Here is a 15,450-nt window from a genome sequence, read left to right as displayed (position 1 = left end):
TTTAAATGAGATTAAATTATGCGCGTGTGATCAACAATCTTATACAACAAGGAAAATGAAATGAGAAATTATTCATGTTTTTATCAATAACTTTAAAGAACAAGAATTTTGAAAGAGATTAAATTATTCACATTTTGGCAATGATTTTTAAATTAAGCTACATTTACGTCGCTGATTCTTACCAAAGAAAATAAAGAAGCTATGGATTTTATTGAAATGTTTATCTGACCTTAAACAAAGAAGTTACGACTGCATTAAAATGGTCTGGGCAAAGTTACGTTGTTGACCGAATTAAACAAACACCCCCCCCCCCCCCCAACACATCCCCAAACAAAATACACATAAATAAAAGCACAAAAAAAAAAACAAACAACACATAAAAATACGACACATAAAATATGCAAAATAAATAAAATATAGGTAATCGAGAGTGCACATTTGCTTTGAATTGTGCCTTTCTTCCAATAACATTCATTTTCAAATCCATCAACAGTTTTCGGTCAACAACAAATCCCCAATGACTAATACAAAAATTCACAAAGGTTGCCCTTGAAATTCCCCGGTCAACACCCCGTACTTGCACCCTACCACTTTCTCTTTCTATTTTGAACGGCTGAATATTTGGAAACTACATGAAATTTCCCAGCATTAGGGTTTACAACAAACGAATAATAAATCGAGGAAAAACCATTCAAATATCTTAGATCTTATAATGTCAGCCAAATTGATGTGCCTAATTTAATTGATGTTACTAACACAAAGAAAATCCCCCGTCCCCCAGACTATGATATTATTAATTTTCTGATGCCGTTCTCAGCGTTATTTTGTTAAAGATTCACTTGTTCAGATTGCGTTTGAATTTACTTTACTCACACGTGCTCAAATTATGCAACGCAAAATAATAACTCGAAAATTGCCATCCAACTTTCCGCATAACATTCGCTAAATAAAACTGCCCTAGCTAACGTAATTCCCTGAAAAGCCCTACTAAAACGGACTGAAATTATGTTGAAAAGGTTAGTACGAAAATTAACGGCCATGGCGTCATCCGGAAGTGCCGCCATTTTTGTCGCGTCACATTATGTGTGTGGTTCCCGCGTCTCACATACTCCGTAACCATCGAGAAGCAACGCCGCTTCTTCCACCAGCACACACGGAATCACGTGGAAAACATACCTCTCGGATCTTCAAACCAAATACGTGCTCACCACCGAAATAACCTCTCTGTGTTCGAACGTAGCAGAGAATTCCTACGTTCGCTGATTCGTCAGGGGGGTGGAACTCCGTTAGAAGAAATCAGCACTAGAACAGGAAACAAACAGCGCACAGACATTTGAAAAAAACACAGAGAGCACCAACCTGACGTCTTACTCGAAAGAAAGACCAAGTCGAACTGGCCGCGACTCACCCTGCTCAAACACACCCTTCTGCGCATCTCCCTCTTAGGGGTTTTCGTTTCTTTCCATTCCTACACCTTTTCTTACCAAAAGTTCGGCGCGCGGAAATTTGGTTCAAAACGGCTTACTACAAAGTACTAAACAGGCTGTTCATTTTATCTGTTCACACCTGACAATTTTTGCATAGGCAACATATTATACACCCCAGAAACGACTTCGTACAATTTAATTTTTTTTAATGCGCAATCACAGCAATCACAGAAAAAAAATGACAAAGAAGTCAATGCCAAATAATGACAAAATTGAAAAAAATAATTCAATTTATTTTAAAATTCCCCCAAAAATATGTAATGCGAAAAAAAAACATAATAGGCATGCAGTCGTCACGTTTCCCACAGCGAGGGAAGTGCTGTCTAAACTCTTTAGACCAATTTTTTTTGTTGACGACTGCAGAAGCATTGTGAATGGAGAAAATGCTTTGCAATGAAATAATGTATTGAACATCAATTGGGATGCTGAATTAAAGGTGCTTCGAAGGGTTCACTCGAGCCAAAATGCTAAATAGCCAGTAATAGGTCATGGTAAGTTAATGTAAATTGATAAATTCTGTATGAAGTACGATTATGACATAAGGTGTTTTATTTTTATGGATAGATATTCTATTATTCGCATTTCTCAGTAGAAAAGGCAACATGTTAATGCTCAAGGGGTGCATTTGAATGTTACCATATGCTGCACGTACCCTACACGGATATTATAATGTATTTTGGACCAATAATCCACGTTCTTGGGACGTACGTCTGAAGAAAAGTGATTCAGCTGAGGTTAGAGCTGTTGTCCCTGAAAATGCTTTTAATCCCCAAGTGAGCATAAAAATGGTTAATGTTGAAGAACAACTTCATAAAACTTTGCGACAAATTGATGGGAGTAAAGAACTACTTTGGCTGTTGGGCCCTGAACCAGAAAGGTCCGAAGAAAATCTACTTGACAGTGTCGAAGAACTGTTCATGTCCGAGGACTATTCAAATGGCAAGTCAAAGAAACAGTTCTGGGTCAGTTTTTCATCAAAAATAAATCGGATTTTGCATTAAGAAGTGCAATTTTTATTGTATATAATAATATATATATTTTTTTTGTTTTGACATAAATTATGTTTCTTATATTGTGATTTTTTTTAAATGGATCTTTCAGATCCATTTCGTACTAAAATGAAAGTGATATTTATTTGTACCCAAAAGGTTTAATCAGGAATGCTAAGTTTTTCCTTTTCTAGCACAAATGTGTGAAAAGAAAAAAGTTTGGGATGATAATTTTTAATTTGGCAATTGATTAGAAACATTTGCAAATATGAGATCTCCTTTATGTATGATTTTAAATTTATTGGCACCGTCTGAAAATCAAAACCGTGTACGTCGAGGGGGAAGTCAATGGTAGTATGACATACGTTCGGAGCAAATGCAGTGGCAAAAGTTGAATTTAAATATTTATTAAATACCAGCGGTTCCGTTCATGTTTGGTAAGTATCCAGATCAACAGTAAAAACATCAATCTTAATGGTGCGACTGGTGGGATATATAAGAAAATTATTTTAATAGTAGAATCATTGTTTAAGTATATTATACTTAAACAATTATAGAATTTAAACGTAAGAGTTCAAATTTCCCGCGCCGTTCACTTAACTGGTTAATTAATTTGACAGAATTAGCACGAGAAAAGGTAAATAGCACCAATACGTAAATAGTACAGAAATCTATGATACGTACAGAAGACGTCGTTTGAGGTGGATTACGTACTAGAAAACGGAAGATTTTTTTCAACGGAAAATCAAAAATTGAACGGGGTGTATACACGTTAGTACTTACAAATATATTAAAGAAGTCGGCCATGATAGATAATAATTGTGGTGCATTGTGGTGCCACCTGTCCGTACGTTATATAATAACCAACTTATACCGCGACCTTCTTGTACAGATTCATTTTCTTTTGTGTGATAGCCTAGCGGTCGGTACACTCTGCGCTTTCTACAGATTTTCGCATGTTTGTCCCCTGTGTTTGTCAGGTCTGAGAAAAGATGGGAGAGAGGTAAGAGTGTTCCGTGGGTTAGGTATGTGGTCGTTTGCTTGTGTTTTATAATAACGTGAGTGTCGTATAAAAATAAGTAAATACTTTTTTATAATTAAATTTAGTGAACATTTAAACATTTTAAATTATATCGGCGAAATGTCAGGAGGAAACAGCCCAACACTATTAAATTTACGTGACTACCGTATTAATAAAAAGAAGACGATGTTAGACCATGGTAATAACAGCGACTCTGTGAAATCTCGTAAGTAATAATTTTATGAACATATGACATTGTTACGAATGCAACAGTATTAATAATATATATATTTTTATTACAGCGGCAAATGGATCTGTGAGACGACGGATCATTGCGTTGTCAGATTCTGATTCAGACTGTGATACTTCAAGTACCAATTCTCAAAGTGGTGAGAACCGAAAGAATCATACCGTCATAATTTCACGCTGCAAAGGCATGAAAAACCCAATAGTTTTGGAAAAAGAAAGCCAAATGAAATATTTAATGTCATCATTCCCAACTGTTGATGCAATGGTAAAGCAGCATAAAATAGAAATTATATTGTTTTTATATATCTGTTTCAGATAATTCATGATGTGTTGTCGAGACATGATTTTGAAGTAGATGAAGCTGCATCTGAATTGTCAAGATGTCATGCTATAGAACTAAAATCTGAAAATTATGCCAAGTGGAAAGAACAGAATGGGTTAAGTGTCGAAGATAAACCTAATTATTTAAAAAGGAAAACACCACCATCAGACGACGCTTCTTATAATAAAAAGAAAAAATGTAATTAATGTTATCACTGAGTTTTCCAATATTGTAACTATTAATTTCAGTTAAGAGACGGAAATCTGGAGATGATACTGATGATAGCACAGGAAGTAACCATGATTTTAAAGACAGACGTGTTTTTGATAGTGATGAAGATTCTGATGTTGAGATAAGTGATGAGCTGACAGGTGACAAGAAGAAGGTGTTTGAATTCATGCAAACGGCCACAGAAGCAGAGTTACAGTTAATGAGTTTTTGTTCAAAAAAGAAAGCTGAAGCAATAATTGAAGCAAGACCCTTTGCTGGTTGGGTGGATTTAGTTGAAAAACTCAGTAACAATAAAAACCTAAACACTGATTTGTTGAATGCAGCACAACAAGTACTTATGACACGAAATAATATTAGACATTTGATGAAGAAGTGTACAAATTTGGCCCAACAAATGGAAAAAGCAGTGGCAGCTGGAGCTGGTGTTAAAACTCAACCAAGGATTTTATCTATGTCGTAAGTATTTTTTGTCCTACTCTTCTTTTTCCTCCACTTTCTTGCATGTATCATAGAATTAAGTGTTAAACTTTTACATGTATTTTGTGAAAAGGATAAGATTATCATGAAAACTTTAAAATTAAATATATAATATGTTATATAATTAATTTTGTGCCTCAGCAGAAACGTTATTTGAGAATATTTGCAAGAGTTAGATTAAATTTTTTTATTTTCAAACGTCATATAACTGACACTTATATGACGGTCTTACCGGGGTTTAAGTGTCATTTCTATGACACCGTGTTTGAGCGGCGCATAAGTACTACTTATACTCCGCCGGCGTATAAATAAAACATTTATACTCCGCCGGAGTATAAATATGTGAAAATCATAGTGGTTGTCAACCATAGTAACCATGGTAAGTGAAATCAAGGCAATTCCTTAATGAACCAAGAAGATAGGAAATAATCATTTCAAAAGAAGATTAATCGTTTGAAAATAAAATATTGTATTTCATTCGGAGTTTAAGTGACTTTATGTGATTCGTATGGACTTAATTCGCCTCGCTATCACTCGGCGTTTAATCGTCCATACTCGACACATAAAGTATCACTTAAACTCCTAATAAAATAAATATCTATTATCCACAGTCACATTATAATTGGAGTATTATCCACACTTATGAAGCATATAAAGTACCATTTTATCCACTAGTGGAATAATCAAAAATACAATCAAAATAGCTATTTATTATTAATATTAACATTAATATTTATATTAGTAGACATTTCCTTTTTTGTTTCATAGGGAATCCTTCTTCTATAATTATTGTGAATTTTCGTGAAATGCCGGTCTTGGTATCTGGTATCTTCTACATCACTGATTTTCAAATTTGTCAATTCATAGCAACGACAGGCATCAGACACCCCCATTATTAGTGCAACCTAAAATATTTCAAGGTTTATTGTCTACAGTGTCTAAAAGGTTAAGAGATATTACCTTAATCATCAAATTTTCTTTATCGCAAGCCCTTGTCAAAAATTCTTCCACGTGTGCTCTTTCCAATGCCGCAGCTTTCTTCGCCTTGTACCCTCTCGACTCACTCTTCAGATAGGCAGTGACCATACTCTATTTTTCAATGTCTATGTTTTTATGGACCTTTATAGCTGCTTTCAGCATCAAGTACTTTGACCACATTGATGAAATTGTACATTTCTTCTTCAAATTTAAGAAATACAATATAGCAGAACTTCCTCATTTATTGTCATTACCCCTCGTTTTTCTTTCCATTCATATAATTCGGAAAATACTTTTTCATAATGTTCTCTGGACTTCGGAGGCAATAATTGAAGAGTTGCTTCTTCAGCTTCCTGAAGGATTATCTCGGGAACAAAATTGCTCTCTTGCATTTTTCACCAACTTCACAAATTTTCACAAATGGAGTCAATAAACAATAGAATCTACGTAGCAACCATTCAACACCTCCCAATTTTTACTTCCCAAGCGTAAGCAAAGGAAGTATTGTAATCGAGTCCATCGGACGAATTGCCACTTTTGCATTTTCTCAACGTATCATGACCCCTAGAGGACGAAGAAATAGGTCTCCCGTTTCCGTCTGTCTGTCTGCCGTCCTGGATTTTTATTAGACAGATTCTCCGAAAGTACTGGGCCGATTGTTGTCAAATTTTGTATTTACATTAGGTATATCATGTAGATGGTAAAACGCTAACCAAAATTCACCACTTCAAAATTGTACATAGTAATTTGGTTTTAAATTGTATCGAATAACATAGTCTTACACATGTAGTTTATGACTCCGAATTGAGATTTTACCCGAAACGTTTAGATTTTTGGAAAAAAAATCAAAATTAGGAAACAACATTTTGACATTTAATGTGGAATCTACAAAACCGAATGCTCTGAAATCTTGCAGATGGTTTACAGTTATGATAAGCATAATAAAATTTTAATCACAATATATTTACTTATCCCCTCCAAAAAATTGATGACGTCGGCTCAAAAGTTTGCCGCATAAATCCTATCTAAAATGTATGATGAGTCTGTACTTGTGATTTATCTTTCCATTCATATGTTTTGGATTTGCATCTACAGGGTGACTCAAAAAAATTAATGAATGCTTGAATTTGTTTTATTGATTTAATCAGGAACTACAATATCGAATGCTTTGAAATATTGGAGATGTTTTAAAGCTATCATAGACATGGTAAATTTTTAGTCAAAATGTATTTGTTCATCCCCCCCCCCCTAAAAAATTAATGACGTCACCTCAAAATTTCGCTGAATAAATCCTGTCTTAAATGTGCAATATACAAGGTGATTGCAAAATACATGCAAAAAAAATGAGGAATAGCTCACAATACAATTATGTCACTGCGTAAAATCCACGGTCCTAAGTGGTAGCAGTGTCTAGAAAAAAATATTTGAAATTAAATGTAAATTGTTATACGAGCCACTGGTAATGTTTCGTGACCTACATGATTACTACAATGAATGGGGCAGAGCGACTCGGATTAAGAACCAAAAAAGTGACTTTATCAGGCACTTTTTTAATCGCAACGTGAAAAACACGAAAAGGGCCAGTCAGCATCGAGCAGTCGGTGAAATCGGTCTATGGTGCAGTTTTCCAATACAGAATGTGTCGATATGGTAATTTGTGTGCGCGAACATTTGCATCAGTGGTACAGCGTCTCCGAGATCATGGTACCTTCAACTTCAAACTCACGATCGTGGCCGTGATAGGACAGAAAGAAGAAGTTGGAGTTTCACAGGACAAAGTGCAAGGTTTGGAGGCGGCTGATTGTCCACGTTGTGTAATTTACTGCAAATGGTTGTTACCGCAGTGTCGTGAACGCCCTAACTTTTTAAAGTGCATTCTGTTTACGGATGCAGCAGGATTCAAACGCAATGTTGTCTTCAACAGCGACAACACTCACTTTTTGTCCGATGAAACTCCACATGCTCGTCAACAAGTACGATTTTAAGAGACGGTTTTCGATAAATGTGTATGTGAGAGCTTCAACAACAAGTGAAAGTGGCAGCCGCTGCTCTGGTGTTTTTTTATCTATCAACGAACATCTTGCAACGCTCTGACGCCTGTATTGCTAGTCAAGGACAACATTTTCAACATTTCTTGTAAAAAGTAGTAGCATTCTAAGTTGCCCTTATTTTTGTTCCAATAAACAATGTAAAATCGTTGTGGCAAGGACCAAACATCCGTCAGAATCAAAAGTCGATCATCATGAAGCATTACCAAAAAATTTTCGCACTGACCTTTAACGATGAATGAATAAATTAATGAACGCATGATAAGCAGCAAAAAGTCGTTTTTATTCGAACGTTTTTCCAACTCTGTTTACAAGGTGGCTCAGTGCCTTCGTATCGAGGGTGGTTCGTAGGGGTTTTGACCCATTCGATTTTTGATTTGTTTTTTCTATATTTCGACACTACTAGGGTGGGGGATGCCGTTGTTAAAATTATTGCATATATTTCGCAGTCACCCTATATATTTTTCAAATGACGTAATCAGTTTTAAGTATAGTAGTTTTTTTTTGTTTCTCATTGTTGGAACTCATAGTTATTAGAACTTAAACATTCATTTTTTACGTCTCCATCGTAAGCTGGAAATGTACTGTGTCTTGTAATGGGGTCCATCTGGCGAACTGTTACTTTCAGATTTCTTCAAGGTTTCATGACCCCTAGAATATGGAAAATTGATCTGCTGTTTGTGGTCTGTTGGCGATTTTATTTGATGGATTATCTCCGAAACTACTCGACTGATTTTTGTGAAATTTTATATGTATTTTATGAATATTACGTAGAGCGTACAACTCTAACCAAAATTTGTTTGTCATCCCCACCATTGTGCTGACGTCATCTCAAAATATTGCGTAGTAGATGTTATTCAAGTTTAATACAATAACACACTTCTATACTTGTAGCTTATGAATCTGCCTTTATTATTACTTCCCGAGTATAAGCTAAGTAAATATTGTAATCGAGTCCATCGGGCGACTGGCTACTTTTATCGATGTGTCATGACCCGTAGAGTACTAAAACATAGATGTCCCGTTTCCGTCCGTCTGCTCGTCCGTCCGTCCGTGCGTCCATATGTGTCAATCTTTGTTACACAGATAATCTCTAAAACTACCGGACCGATTATTATAAAATTTTATATTAATTATATATTACATTAGGTTTTCGTAGACGATTCGTTGTGTTGAAGGGCATTATTACCAAATTTCAAGTAAAAAATGTGTTGAAGAGCATTAATATTAAGTTTTAAGTAAACATTACCATAAAAATATTGTTTCCATACAAACTAGCCACACTCCTTTTACTCCCTTGGGAGTTGATTCTCGGAAAATACTGAAATACGTGGTTCATTACTTGTGTTGAACATGAATACCAAGTTTCAGGTAAAAATTTAAATTTACAATAAACATATTTTTCCCATACAAACTTAGCCACTACATTTCACCCCCCTAGGGGTTGAATATTGGAAAATGCTTAAATACGGGTTTCATTATTTGTATTGAACAGCATTAATACCAAGTTTCACGTAAAAATTTAAATTTACAGTAGAAATATTTTTCCCATGCAAAATTTACCAGCCATTTTCACTCCTTTGGGGGATGAATTTTGAGAAATCCTTTCTTAAACGATGCCTTCAGTATAAAATGAACATCCTCTCCAAATTTTAAATTTCTATCGTTAGCGGTTTGGGTTGGGCGTCAATCGGAACATTGCCTTTTATGTATACATATGGGTCATTATCATTTCGTGGAAAAAAATTGTGATTTGCCCTTTCCTACTTAATTTTTTAATGAAATGATTACATTACATGTTTGAATTTATAAATAACATGTATTTATTCTTCAAAATCCATACTTAATTTCGTGTCAAAATTTAATAATCACTGAGATTGACGTTTTCTACTTCAAATTGCACAGATTTTTTTCTGATTTGAGGTTTACCATATTCTGTGTTATATAAAACAAGGGTTGACACACAAAAGTCGTTTTGTTAAGCTTCATTATTACAATTTTAAGTAGTGTGAATTTTTTGACATATTTTGACCAAGAATTGCAATGATAATGTAATTTCATTACATTGCTGTTATGTGAAATTTTGCAAATGAACATTTGAGACTCTGTGCTACTATTGTAAAAGATGTGAAATTTGTTGTAATACAGTGGGTATGTCCCATAACTTCAAATTGAAGATTTCTGTAAAAAAACAAATTTGGTGTATACTCGTACACGTCGACCCGCATAGGGTGTCAGGACCATGGCCACCATAACAAGCGTAAAAATGACTATTTTTCGATGGAATGGTTTTAGGTATTAGATGATGTACATTTAAAGCAGTGTGTTATATGTATATATTATAGTCACACAATTTAAAAAATAAACGTCTTTTTAACGGGCACGTCTCAAAAATGTCAGGACCATGGAGGGTGTCAGAACCGTAGCATTTTCGAAGCCACTATGTAACTTTGTTTATGATTTGAATGTAATAATAATTCCCCGCACTGTTCGTACCCATAAATTGAAGTTGACAAATTCTAATAGCATTTTTCTTCGAGAAGTGAAAAGTTTGCAATGTTCTTTAATATCATGCGAGCACTACACAGAAAAATCGCTTGAATTCATGACATCGGAGGACAGCCCTCTAAAACGCAAAAAGAGTAAAATGTTTATTTTATTCTAGTTATTAAGATTACTTTTGCTAACATGTTTAAAAATACGTTATGATGATCACAACCATGAACATTCTTTCACGACCGTGGATGAATTTTTTGGTAGTAATCTTTTTGGCTCTTTCTGTGACATTTAAGCTCAACCATTAATACAAATTGTGTTTTAGACTCATCTTCTCTGCTTATAAGCACTAAAAAAAAACATCCAATTTAAAATCAATTTTTCTGGATCTCCAAAATGCAAATGACCCATATAGATTTCCTTTATTTAGTGTCAATGACGTTATATTAATACAACGTCCTTGTATATTTTGCAAATCGCCTCAATTTCTAATTTAAATTGAAACTAAATATTAGATACAATGTATTGTTTTATGGTAATAATAGAAACTTAAACTGATATATTATTTTCAGATTGCGACTGACGAGTTATCAAATGGTTGGCTTAAATTGGCTGGCAGTTCTCCATGCTCAACGTGTAAATGGTATTTTGGCCGACGAAATGGGTCTTGGGAAGACTGTACAAGTTATAGCTTTTTTGGCATATTTGAAAGAAACATTCCAAGCCCAAAATACTCATCTTGTGGTTGTACCGTCTTCAACGCTAGGTTAATTTATAGTGAAATTGTGTAAAAAAAACCTTAATAATTTGTTTAGAGAATTGGAGATCTGAATTTGCCAGATGGTGTCCAGAACTCCGTGTTTTTATGTATTATGGTAGTACTGAAGAAAGAAAGATGTTCCGAGTGGATTTTTCAAAGGGAATATTAGCAGATTTTGATGTAATATTGACAACGTAAGTGGTATGTTAAATTAAATATTCCGGAGTGGAGATTTTTGTATGTTTGAAAAGTATTAGGTATTAATCTGAATGTTTCCGACCTGATTTTGACGAGTGTTGACAAGATGTAGAAAACTTTAAAATTGCATCGTGAGGGAATTTTTTATATCTTTTTTTGGGAGATATTCCCCTGTTCTTTATATACCAGTGTATTGTCTCCATCCGCTAATTTTTTTGTTTATGAAGATAAACTATTAAAAGTTCGTGATCTGACCGTTTGAGATAAAATCAAAGAATAATATTACCAAAACAGCTGCAGGACAGTTAAAAAAAAATAAGACGTAATATCAAGTTTTGACCTCGGTTTTAGGAAATGTAAAGTGGTAGGCCATGGTACAGGTCTGGGGGTCGATTCTCGAACTCGTTCGCAAAGATGCGAGTACGAATAGATGCGCATGCCAAGATGCTATTCGAAACGAAAATCCGTCTTCTTGAACGAGATTCAATGCGAATAGCAACTCGATGCGCATACGAAGGCCTCTGTTCGAGTGAGGATATGGCAACAGCGGTAAAATACAGAGGATATTTAAATGCGATGGTTGGCAGAACTCACGCGGGGTGAGTTTGAATCCAAGAAGGACTATTTTAATCTGTTACCTCCAAATTTATTAAGCAGCAAAACACGTAGTAGCAGGATTGGCTCGATTTAAATTATTGCTTTGAAGTATTATTGTTTTTTTTTTTTAAGTTTTATTTACAGTTTGGAATATGTAATGCATATTACGGCCCTTTTAATGCAAATTTATATCAAAATAGTTGAACTTTAACTAAAATACAATATTTCCAACAAAATGGAACGATAATTCTTTTAAATTGTATTTTAAAGATTATAGGAGTGAATATTATATTAATAACACTATCAATTCCTTTTTTGCAATGTAAATTACAATAAATTCTCTTTATTGTTCAAAACTAAGAAGTACGACTCAAGGATGACGTTAAGTCGGATACTTACTATTTTAATTAGGATTTTAATTCCAAATAATTGACAGACTAAAAAAACATAAAAAAATCGTGATTAAACAAAATTGTTGATTTTACGATTTTATGCAACCCTACGTATTTAATACAAATTCTTGTGATTTTTTTACAATGATGCAGATACAAACTTAATGTTTATTTTTGAGTGAGACCTCCACAGCCAGCAGCTATTTGCATATTAATACCTTTATTACTGCGTGTACTCTCCTAGTTTATAGAAAATTCTTAGGGTTTGGTTACCCGATGTTTATTCAGGTATACTTATGCATACCATTACAACCGTTTTGTACAGTAAATGAAAACTGAAATTTGAAACAACTGCACGTATACGTATTTGAAATGTTCGCAGTGGCTAGCCAGAGTCACCTAAAAATTATTATTACAACCATAATAAGAACGTGTTAATGTATTATTCGAAATTACCCAAAATATCGCAATAGTGCGTTGTTTCTTCATACATATGTAGCTATTATGTGTACTACACAGAAATCGGCTGTTTCTATTTAAAATTTTTAAATTTGCATCACAAATGTCAAAATTGTAAATGAAATTATAAAATTCTCACAATCAAATTGATACATTACAATTTGTGTATTTTTGGAATGGTAACCCTTTCTATTAATGTATACTAACAGATACAGCATATGAAAGATTTTATATTGACGTTACAACAGAACGACCAAAATCAAACCGAGTTTTAGGTTAGCTTTCACCACTCGCAAACCAAAATGCGATCGCATCTACCCACTCGTAACTTGACGTTCGTATACGCTCGAACATTTGCGTATACCAACGTGTGCGCGCGGTTCGAGAATACCGAATCTTCAAAACCGCTCGAAAATTGGTCACTTGCGTATGCGGAACTTATTCGAACGAGTTCGAGAATCGACCCCCTGGCCTGGGCGAAAACACGAGTTGTAAGCAACGCAACCCGAAGTCTAGATGTGAATGAGGTTCGGATCGTCCGTTTTTGTTTTTTTCATTGTGCGGCGACTTTAACAAAGTTTTAGTTGTTATTACTTTTTTATTTTTTTTTAATATAATAGTAATTTGAATGTACGCTCCTGATTTGCCTTTGTCAACATTTTTTGATTTGTCAAACAAAACATGAATTAAACCGCAAAATTTGGAGGTGGTCCAATTTTCAATATGCGACTGTACATTCTTAATTATTTTCTTTAATCAAATTTATCTTTAGGTATAATCTAGTGGCAAATAGTCCAGAAGAAAGAAAAATGTTCCGTGTAACTCCAGTGCATTACGTAATTTTCGATGAAGCACATATGTTGAAGAATATGAATACGCAACGATATGAGAATTTAATCCGGATAAATGTATTTTTGTCTAATTATACTATAAGTTGAGTTGTATATTTATTTTTTAGGCTAAACATAGAATCTTGTTGACAGGAACACCACTACAAAACAACTTGCTTGAGTTGATGTCTTTATTGATTTTTGTTATGCCAAAGATGTTTGCAGAAAAAACCGATGATCTTAAGAGCCTTTTCCAGAAGACATCTGTTAGTAAACCACTTTTAGTGAAATAATCATCTAATTAAAATTTGTAGAAATCCAAGCAAATGGATGACTCTTTGCCCGCGTTTGAAAGAGAACAAATTGAACAAGCCAAACGTATTATGAAACCCTTTGTTCTACGACGTTTAAAATCCGACGTCTTACAAGATCTGCCCAAGAAAATTGACCATGTTATGAAAGTACCACTGGCACCCACCCAGAAAGAACAGTATGAAGCTTTAGTTGCGTCTTATCAAAATGTCACGGTAATTAAAAAGCCTTTGTTTTTAATTTTTCTATAGAAATCTATTATTATAGGTTAATGAACAAGGTACATACAATGGTATGAGTATTATGACAGATTTGAGAAAATTGAGCAATCATCCACTGCTGTTGCGGTATCATTATGATGAATATCAAGTAAAAGAAATTGCTAAACTTCTAGCTAAAGAACCAAATTACAAGGATACCGTTGCGGAGTACATCGTTGAAGATTTATTGTTTATGTCAGACTTTGAAATCAACAAACTAGCAAAACTTTATAGGGTACGTAGTAATAATTTCGTTTGTGTTTATTTATATGTAGCTATTACATATTTATTTATAAGAAACACATCCATTATTCCCAGAAAAGAAAGTTGTGCTTTCTTTATATTCCGGATTTATATAAAATTTTCAATGATAATGCACTAGAAATATAAATAAAATAAACTTAGTAATTAATTTAAAATATTTACATGTTATTTTTTCAGAGTTTGGAACGCTATATACTTCCAGATAATTTGATTTTAACATCGGGAAAATTTTTATATTTAGATAAAGTTCTAGCAGAATTAAAACAACATGGACACAGGGTTCTTATTTTTAGTCAATATGTAATTATGCTAAACGTAATGGAAGACTATCTTAAAATACGAAACCATAATTATCTGAGAATGGATGGCAGCACTCCCGTCACTGAAAGACAAGAACTTGTGGACGAGTATATGGAAGACAGTAGTATATTCATTTTTTTGTTATCAACAAGAGCAGGAGGATTAGGAATTAATTTAACTTCGGCAGATACTGTGATTATACATGACATCGACTTTAATCCGTATAATGACAAACAAGCCGAAGATAGATGTCACAGAATGGGGCAAACTCGACCAGTAACAGTATATAGACTTATTTCTCAGGGTACTATAGAAGAAGGGATGTTGGAAATGAACAAAGAAAAACTAAAACTGGAGAAACAAATAACAGCGGAAGGTACAGATTTCGAATTTACAAACTTGATTATTATTCAATTTATTTCAGAATCAGATAATCCAGACGTTAAAAGTGTTGTAAGATTACTTTCATCAGCCTTAGGAATCGATGGTTCAAAAGCAAACACACTTGTATCTCCATCAAAGAAGAAAACGTGAAACTATTTAATTTATTAGCAAGTTCGTCATCACCCAGAATTGCATTTTATGTAGTTAGTTACTGTATTATGGATCACTCATATTAATATATATTTTCTGTAAACAAATATGTCGCATTTGTACCCGATTATTAACAAAAATACCCTTCTTTATGGTTTATAAGTTTTTTTTACCACGATAGAGAGAACCGATATATTGCTCTACGATTTCGGCATCTTTTGAGGCCTTAGAAGTTTACCTCCATGA

The 15,450-nt window shown here is 34.0% G+C and overlaps 1 protein-coding gene across 1 annotated transcript; it reads left to right on the top strand.

The window, feature by feature from the left end:
• The first annotated feature begins 3,161 nt into the window (after positions 1-3,161).
• On the top strand, positions 3,162-15,311 carry LOC135123756 (SWI/SNF-related matrix-associated actin-dependent regulator of chromatin subfamily A containing DEAD/H box 1 homolog). Its single transcript, XM_064048634.1, has 12 exons — positions 3,162-3,723; positions 3,800-4,011; positions 4,062-4,266; positions 4,317-4,755; positions 10,871-11,064; positions 11,114-11,252; positions 13,477-13,612; positions 13,663-13,800; positions 13,849-14,061; positions 14,114-14,341; positions 14,548-15,046; positions 15,095-15,311. Exons 1-12 carry the CDS (start codon positions 3,618-3,620, stop codon positions 15,202-15,204), a joined length of 2,619 nt encoding a protein of 872 aa, XP_063904704.1. The 5' UTR covers positions 3,162-3,617; the 3' UTR covers positions 15,205-15,311.
• The last annotated feature ends 139 nt before the right edge of the window (positions 15,312-15,450 follow it).

This window comes from Zophobas morio, unplaced genomic scaffold, assembly GCF_036711695.1.
Source record: "Zophobas morio isolate AGI-343-1 ecotype UQ-CSIRO unplaced genomic scaffold, CSIRO_AGI_Zmor_V1 ptg000006l, whole genome shotgun sequence".
NCBI lineage: Eukaryota > Metazoa > Arthropoda > Insecta > Coleoptera > Tenebrionidae > Zophobas > Zophobas morio.
This window is presented reverse-complemented; position numbering and strand designations above follow the sequence as displayed.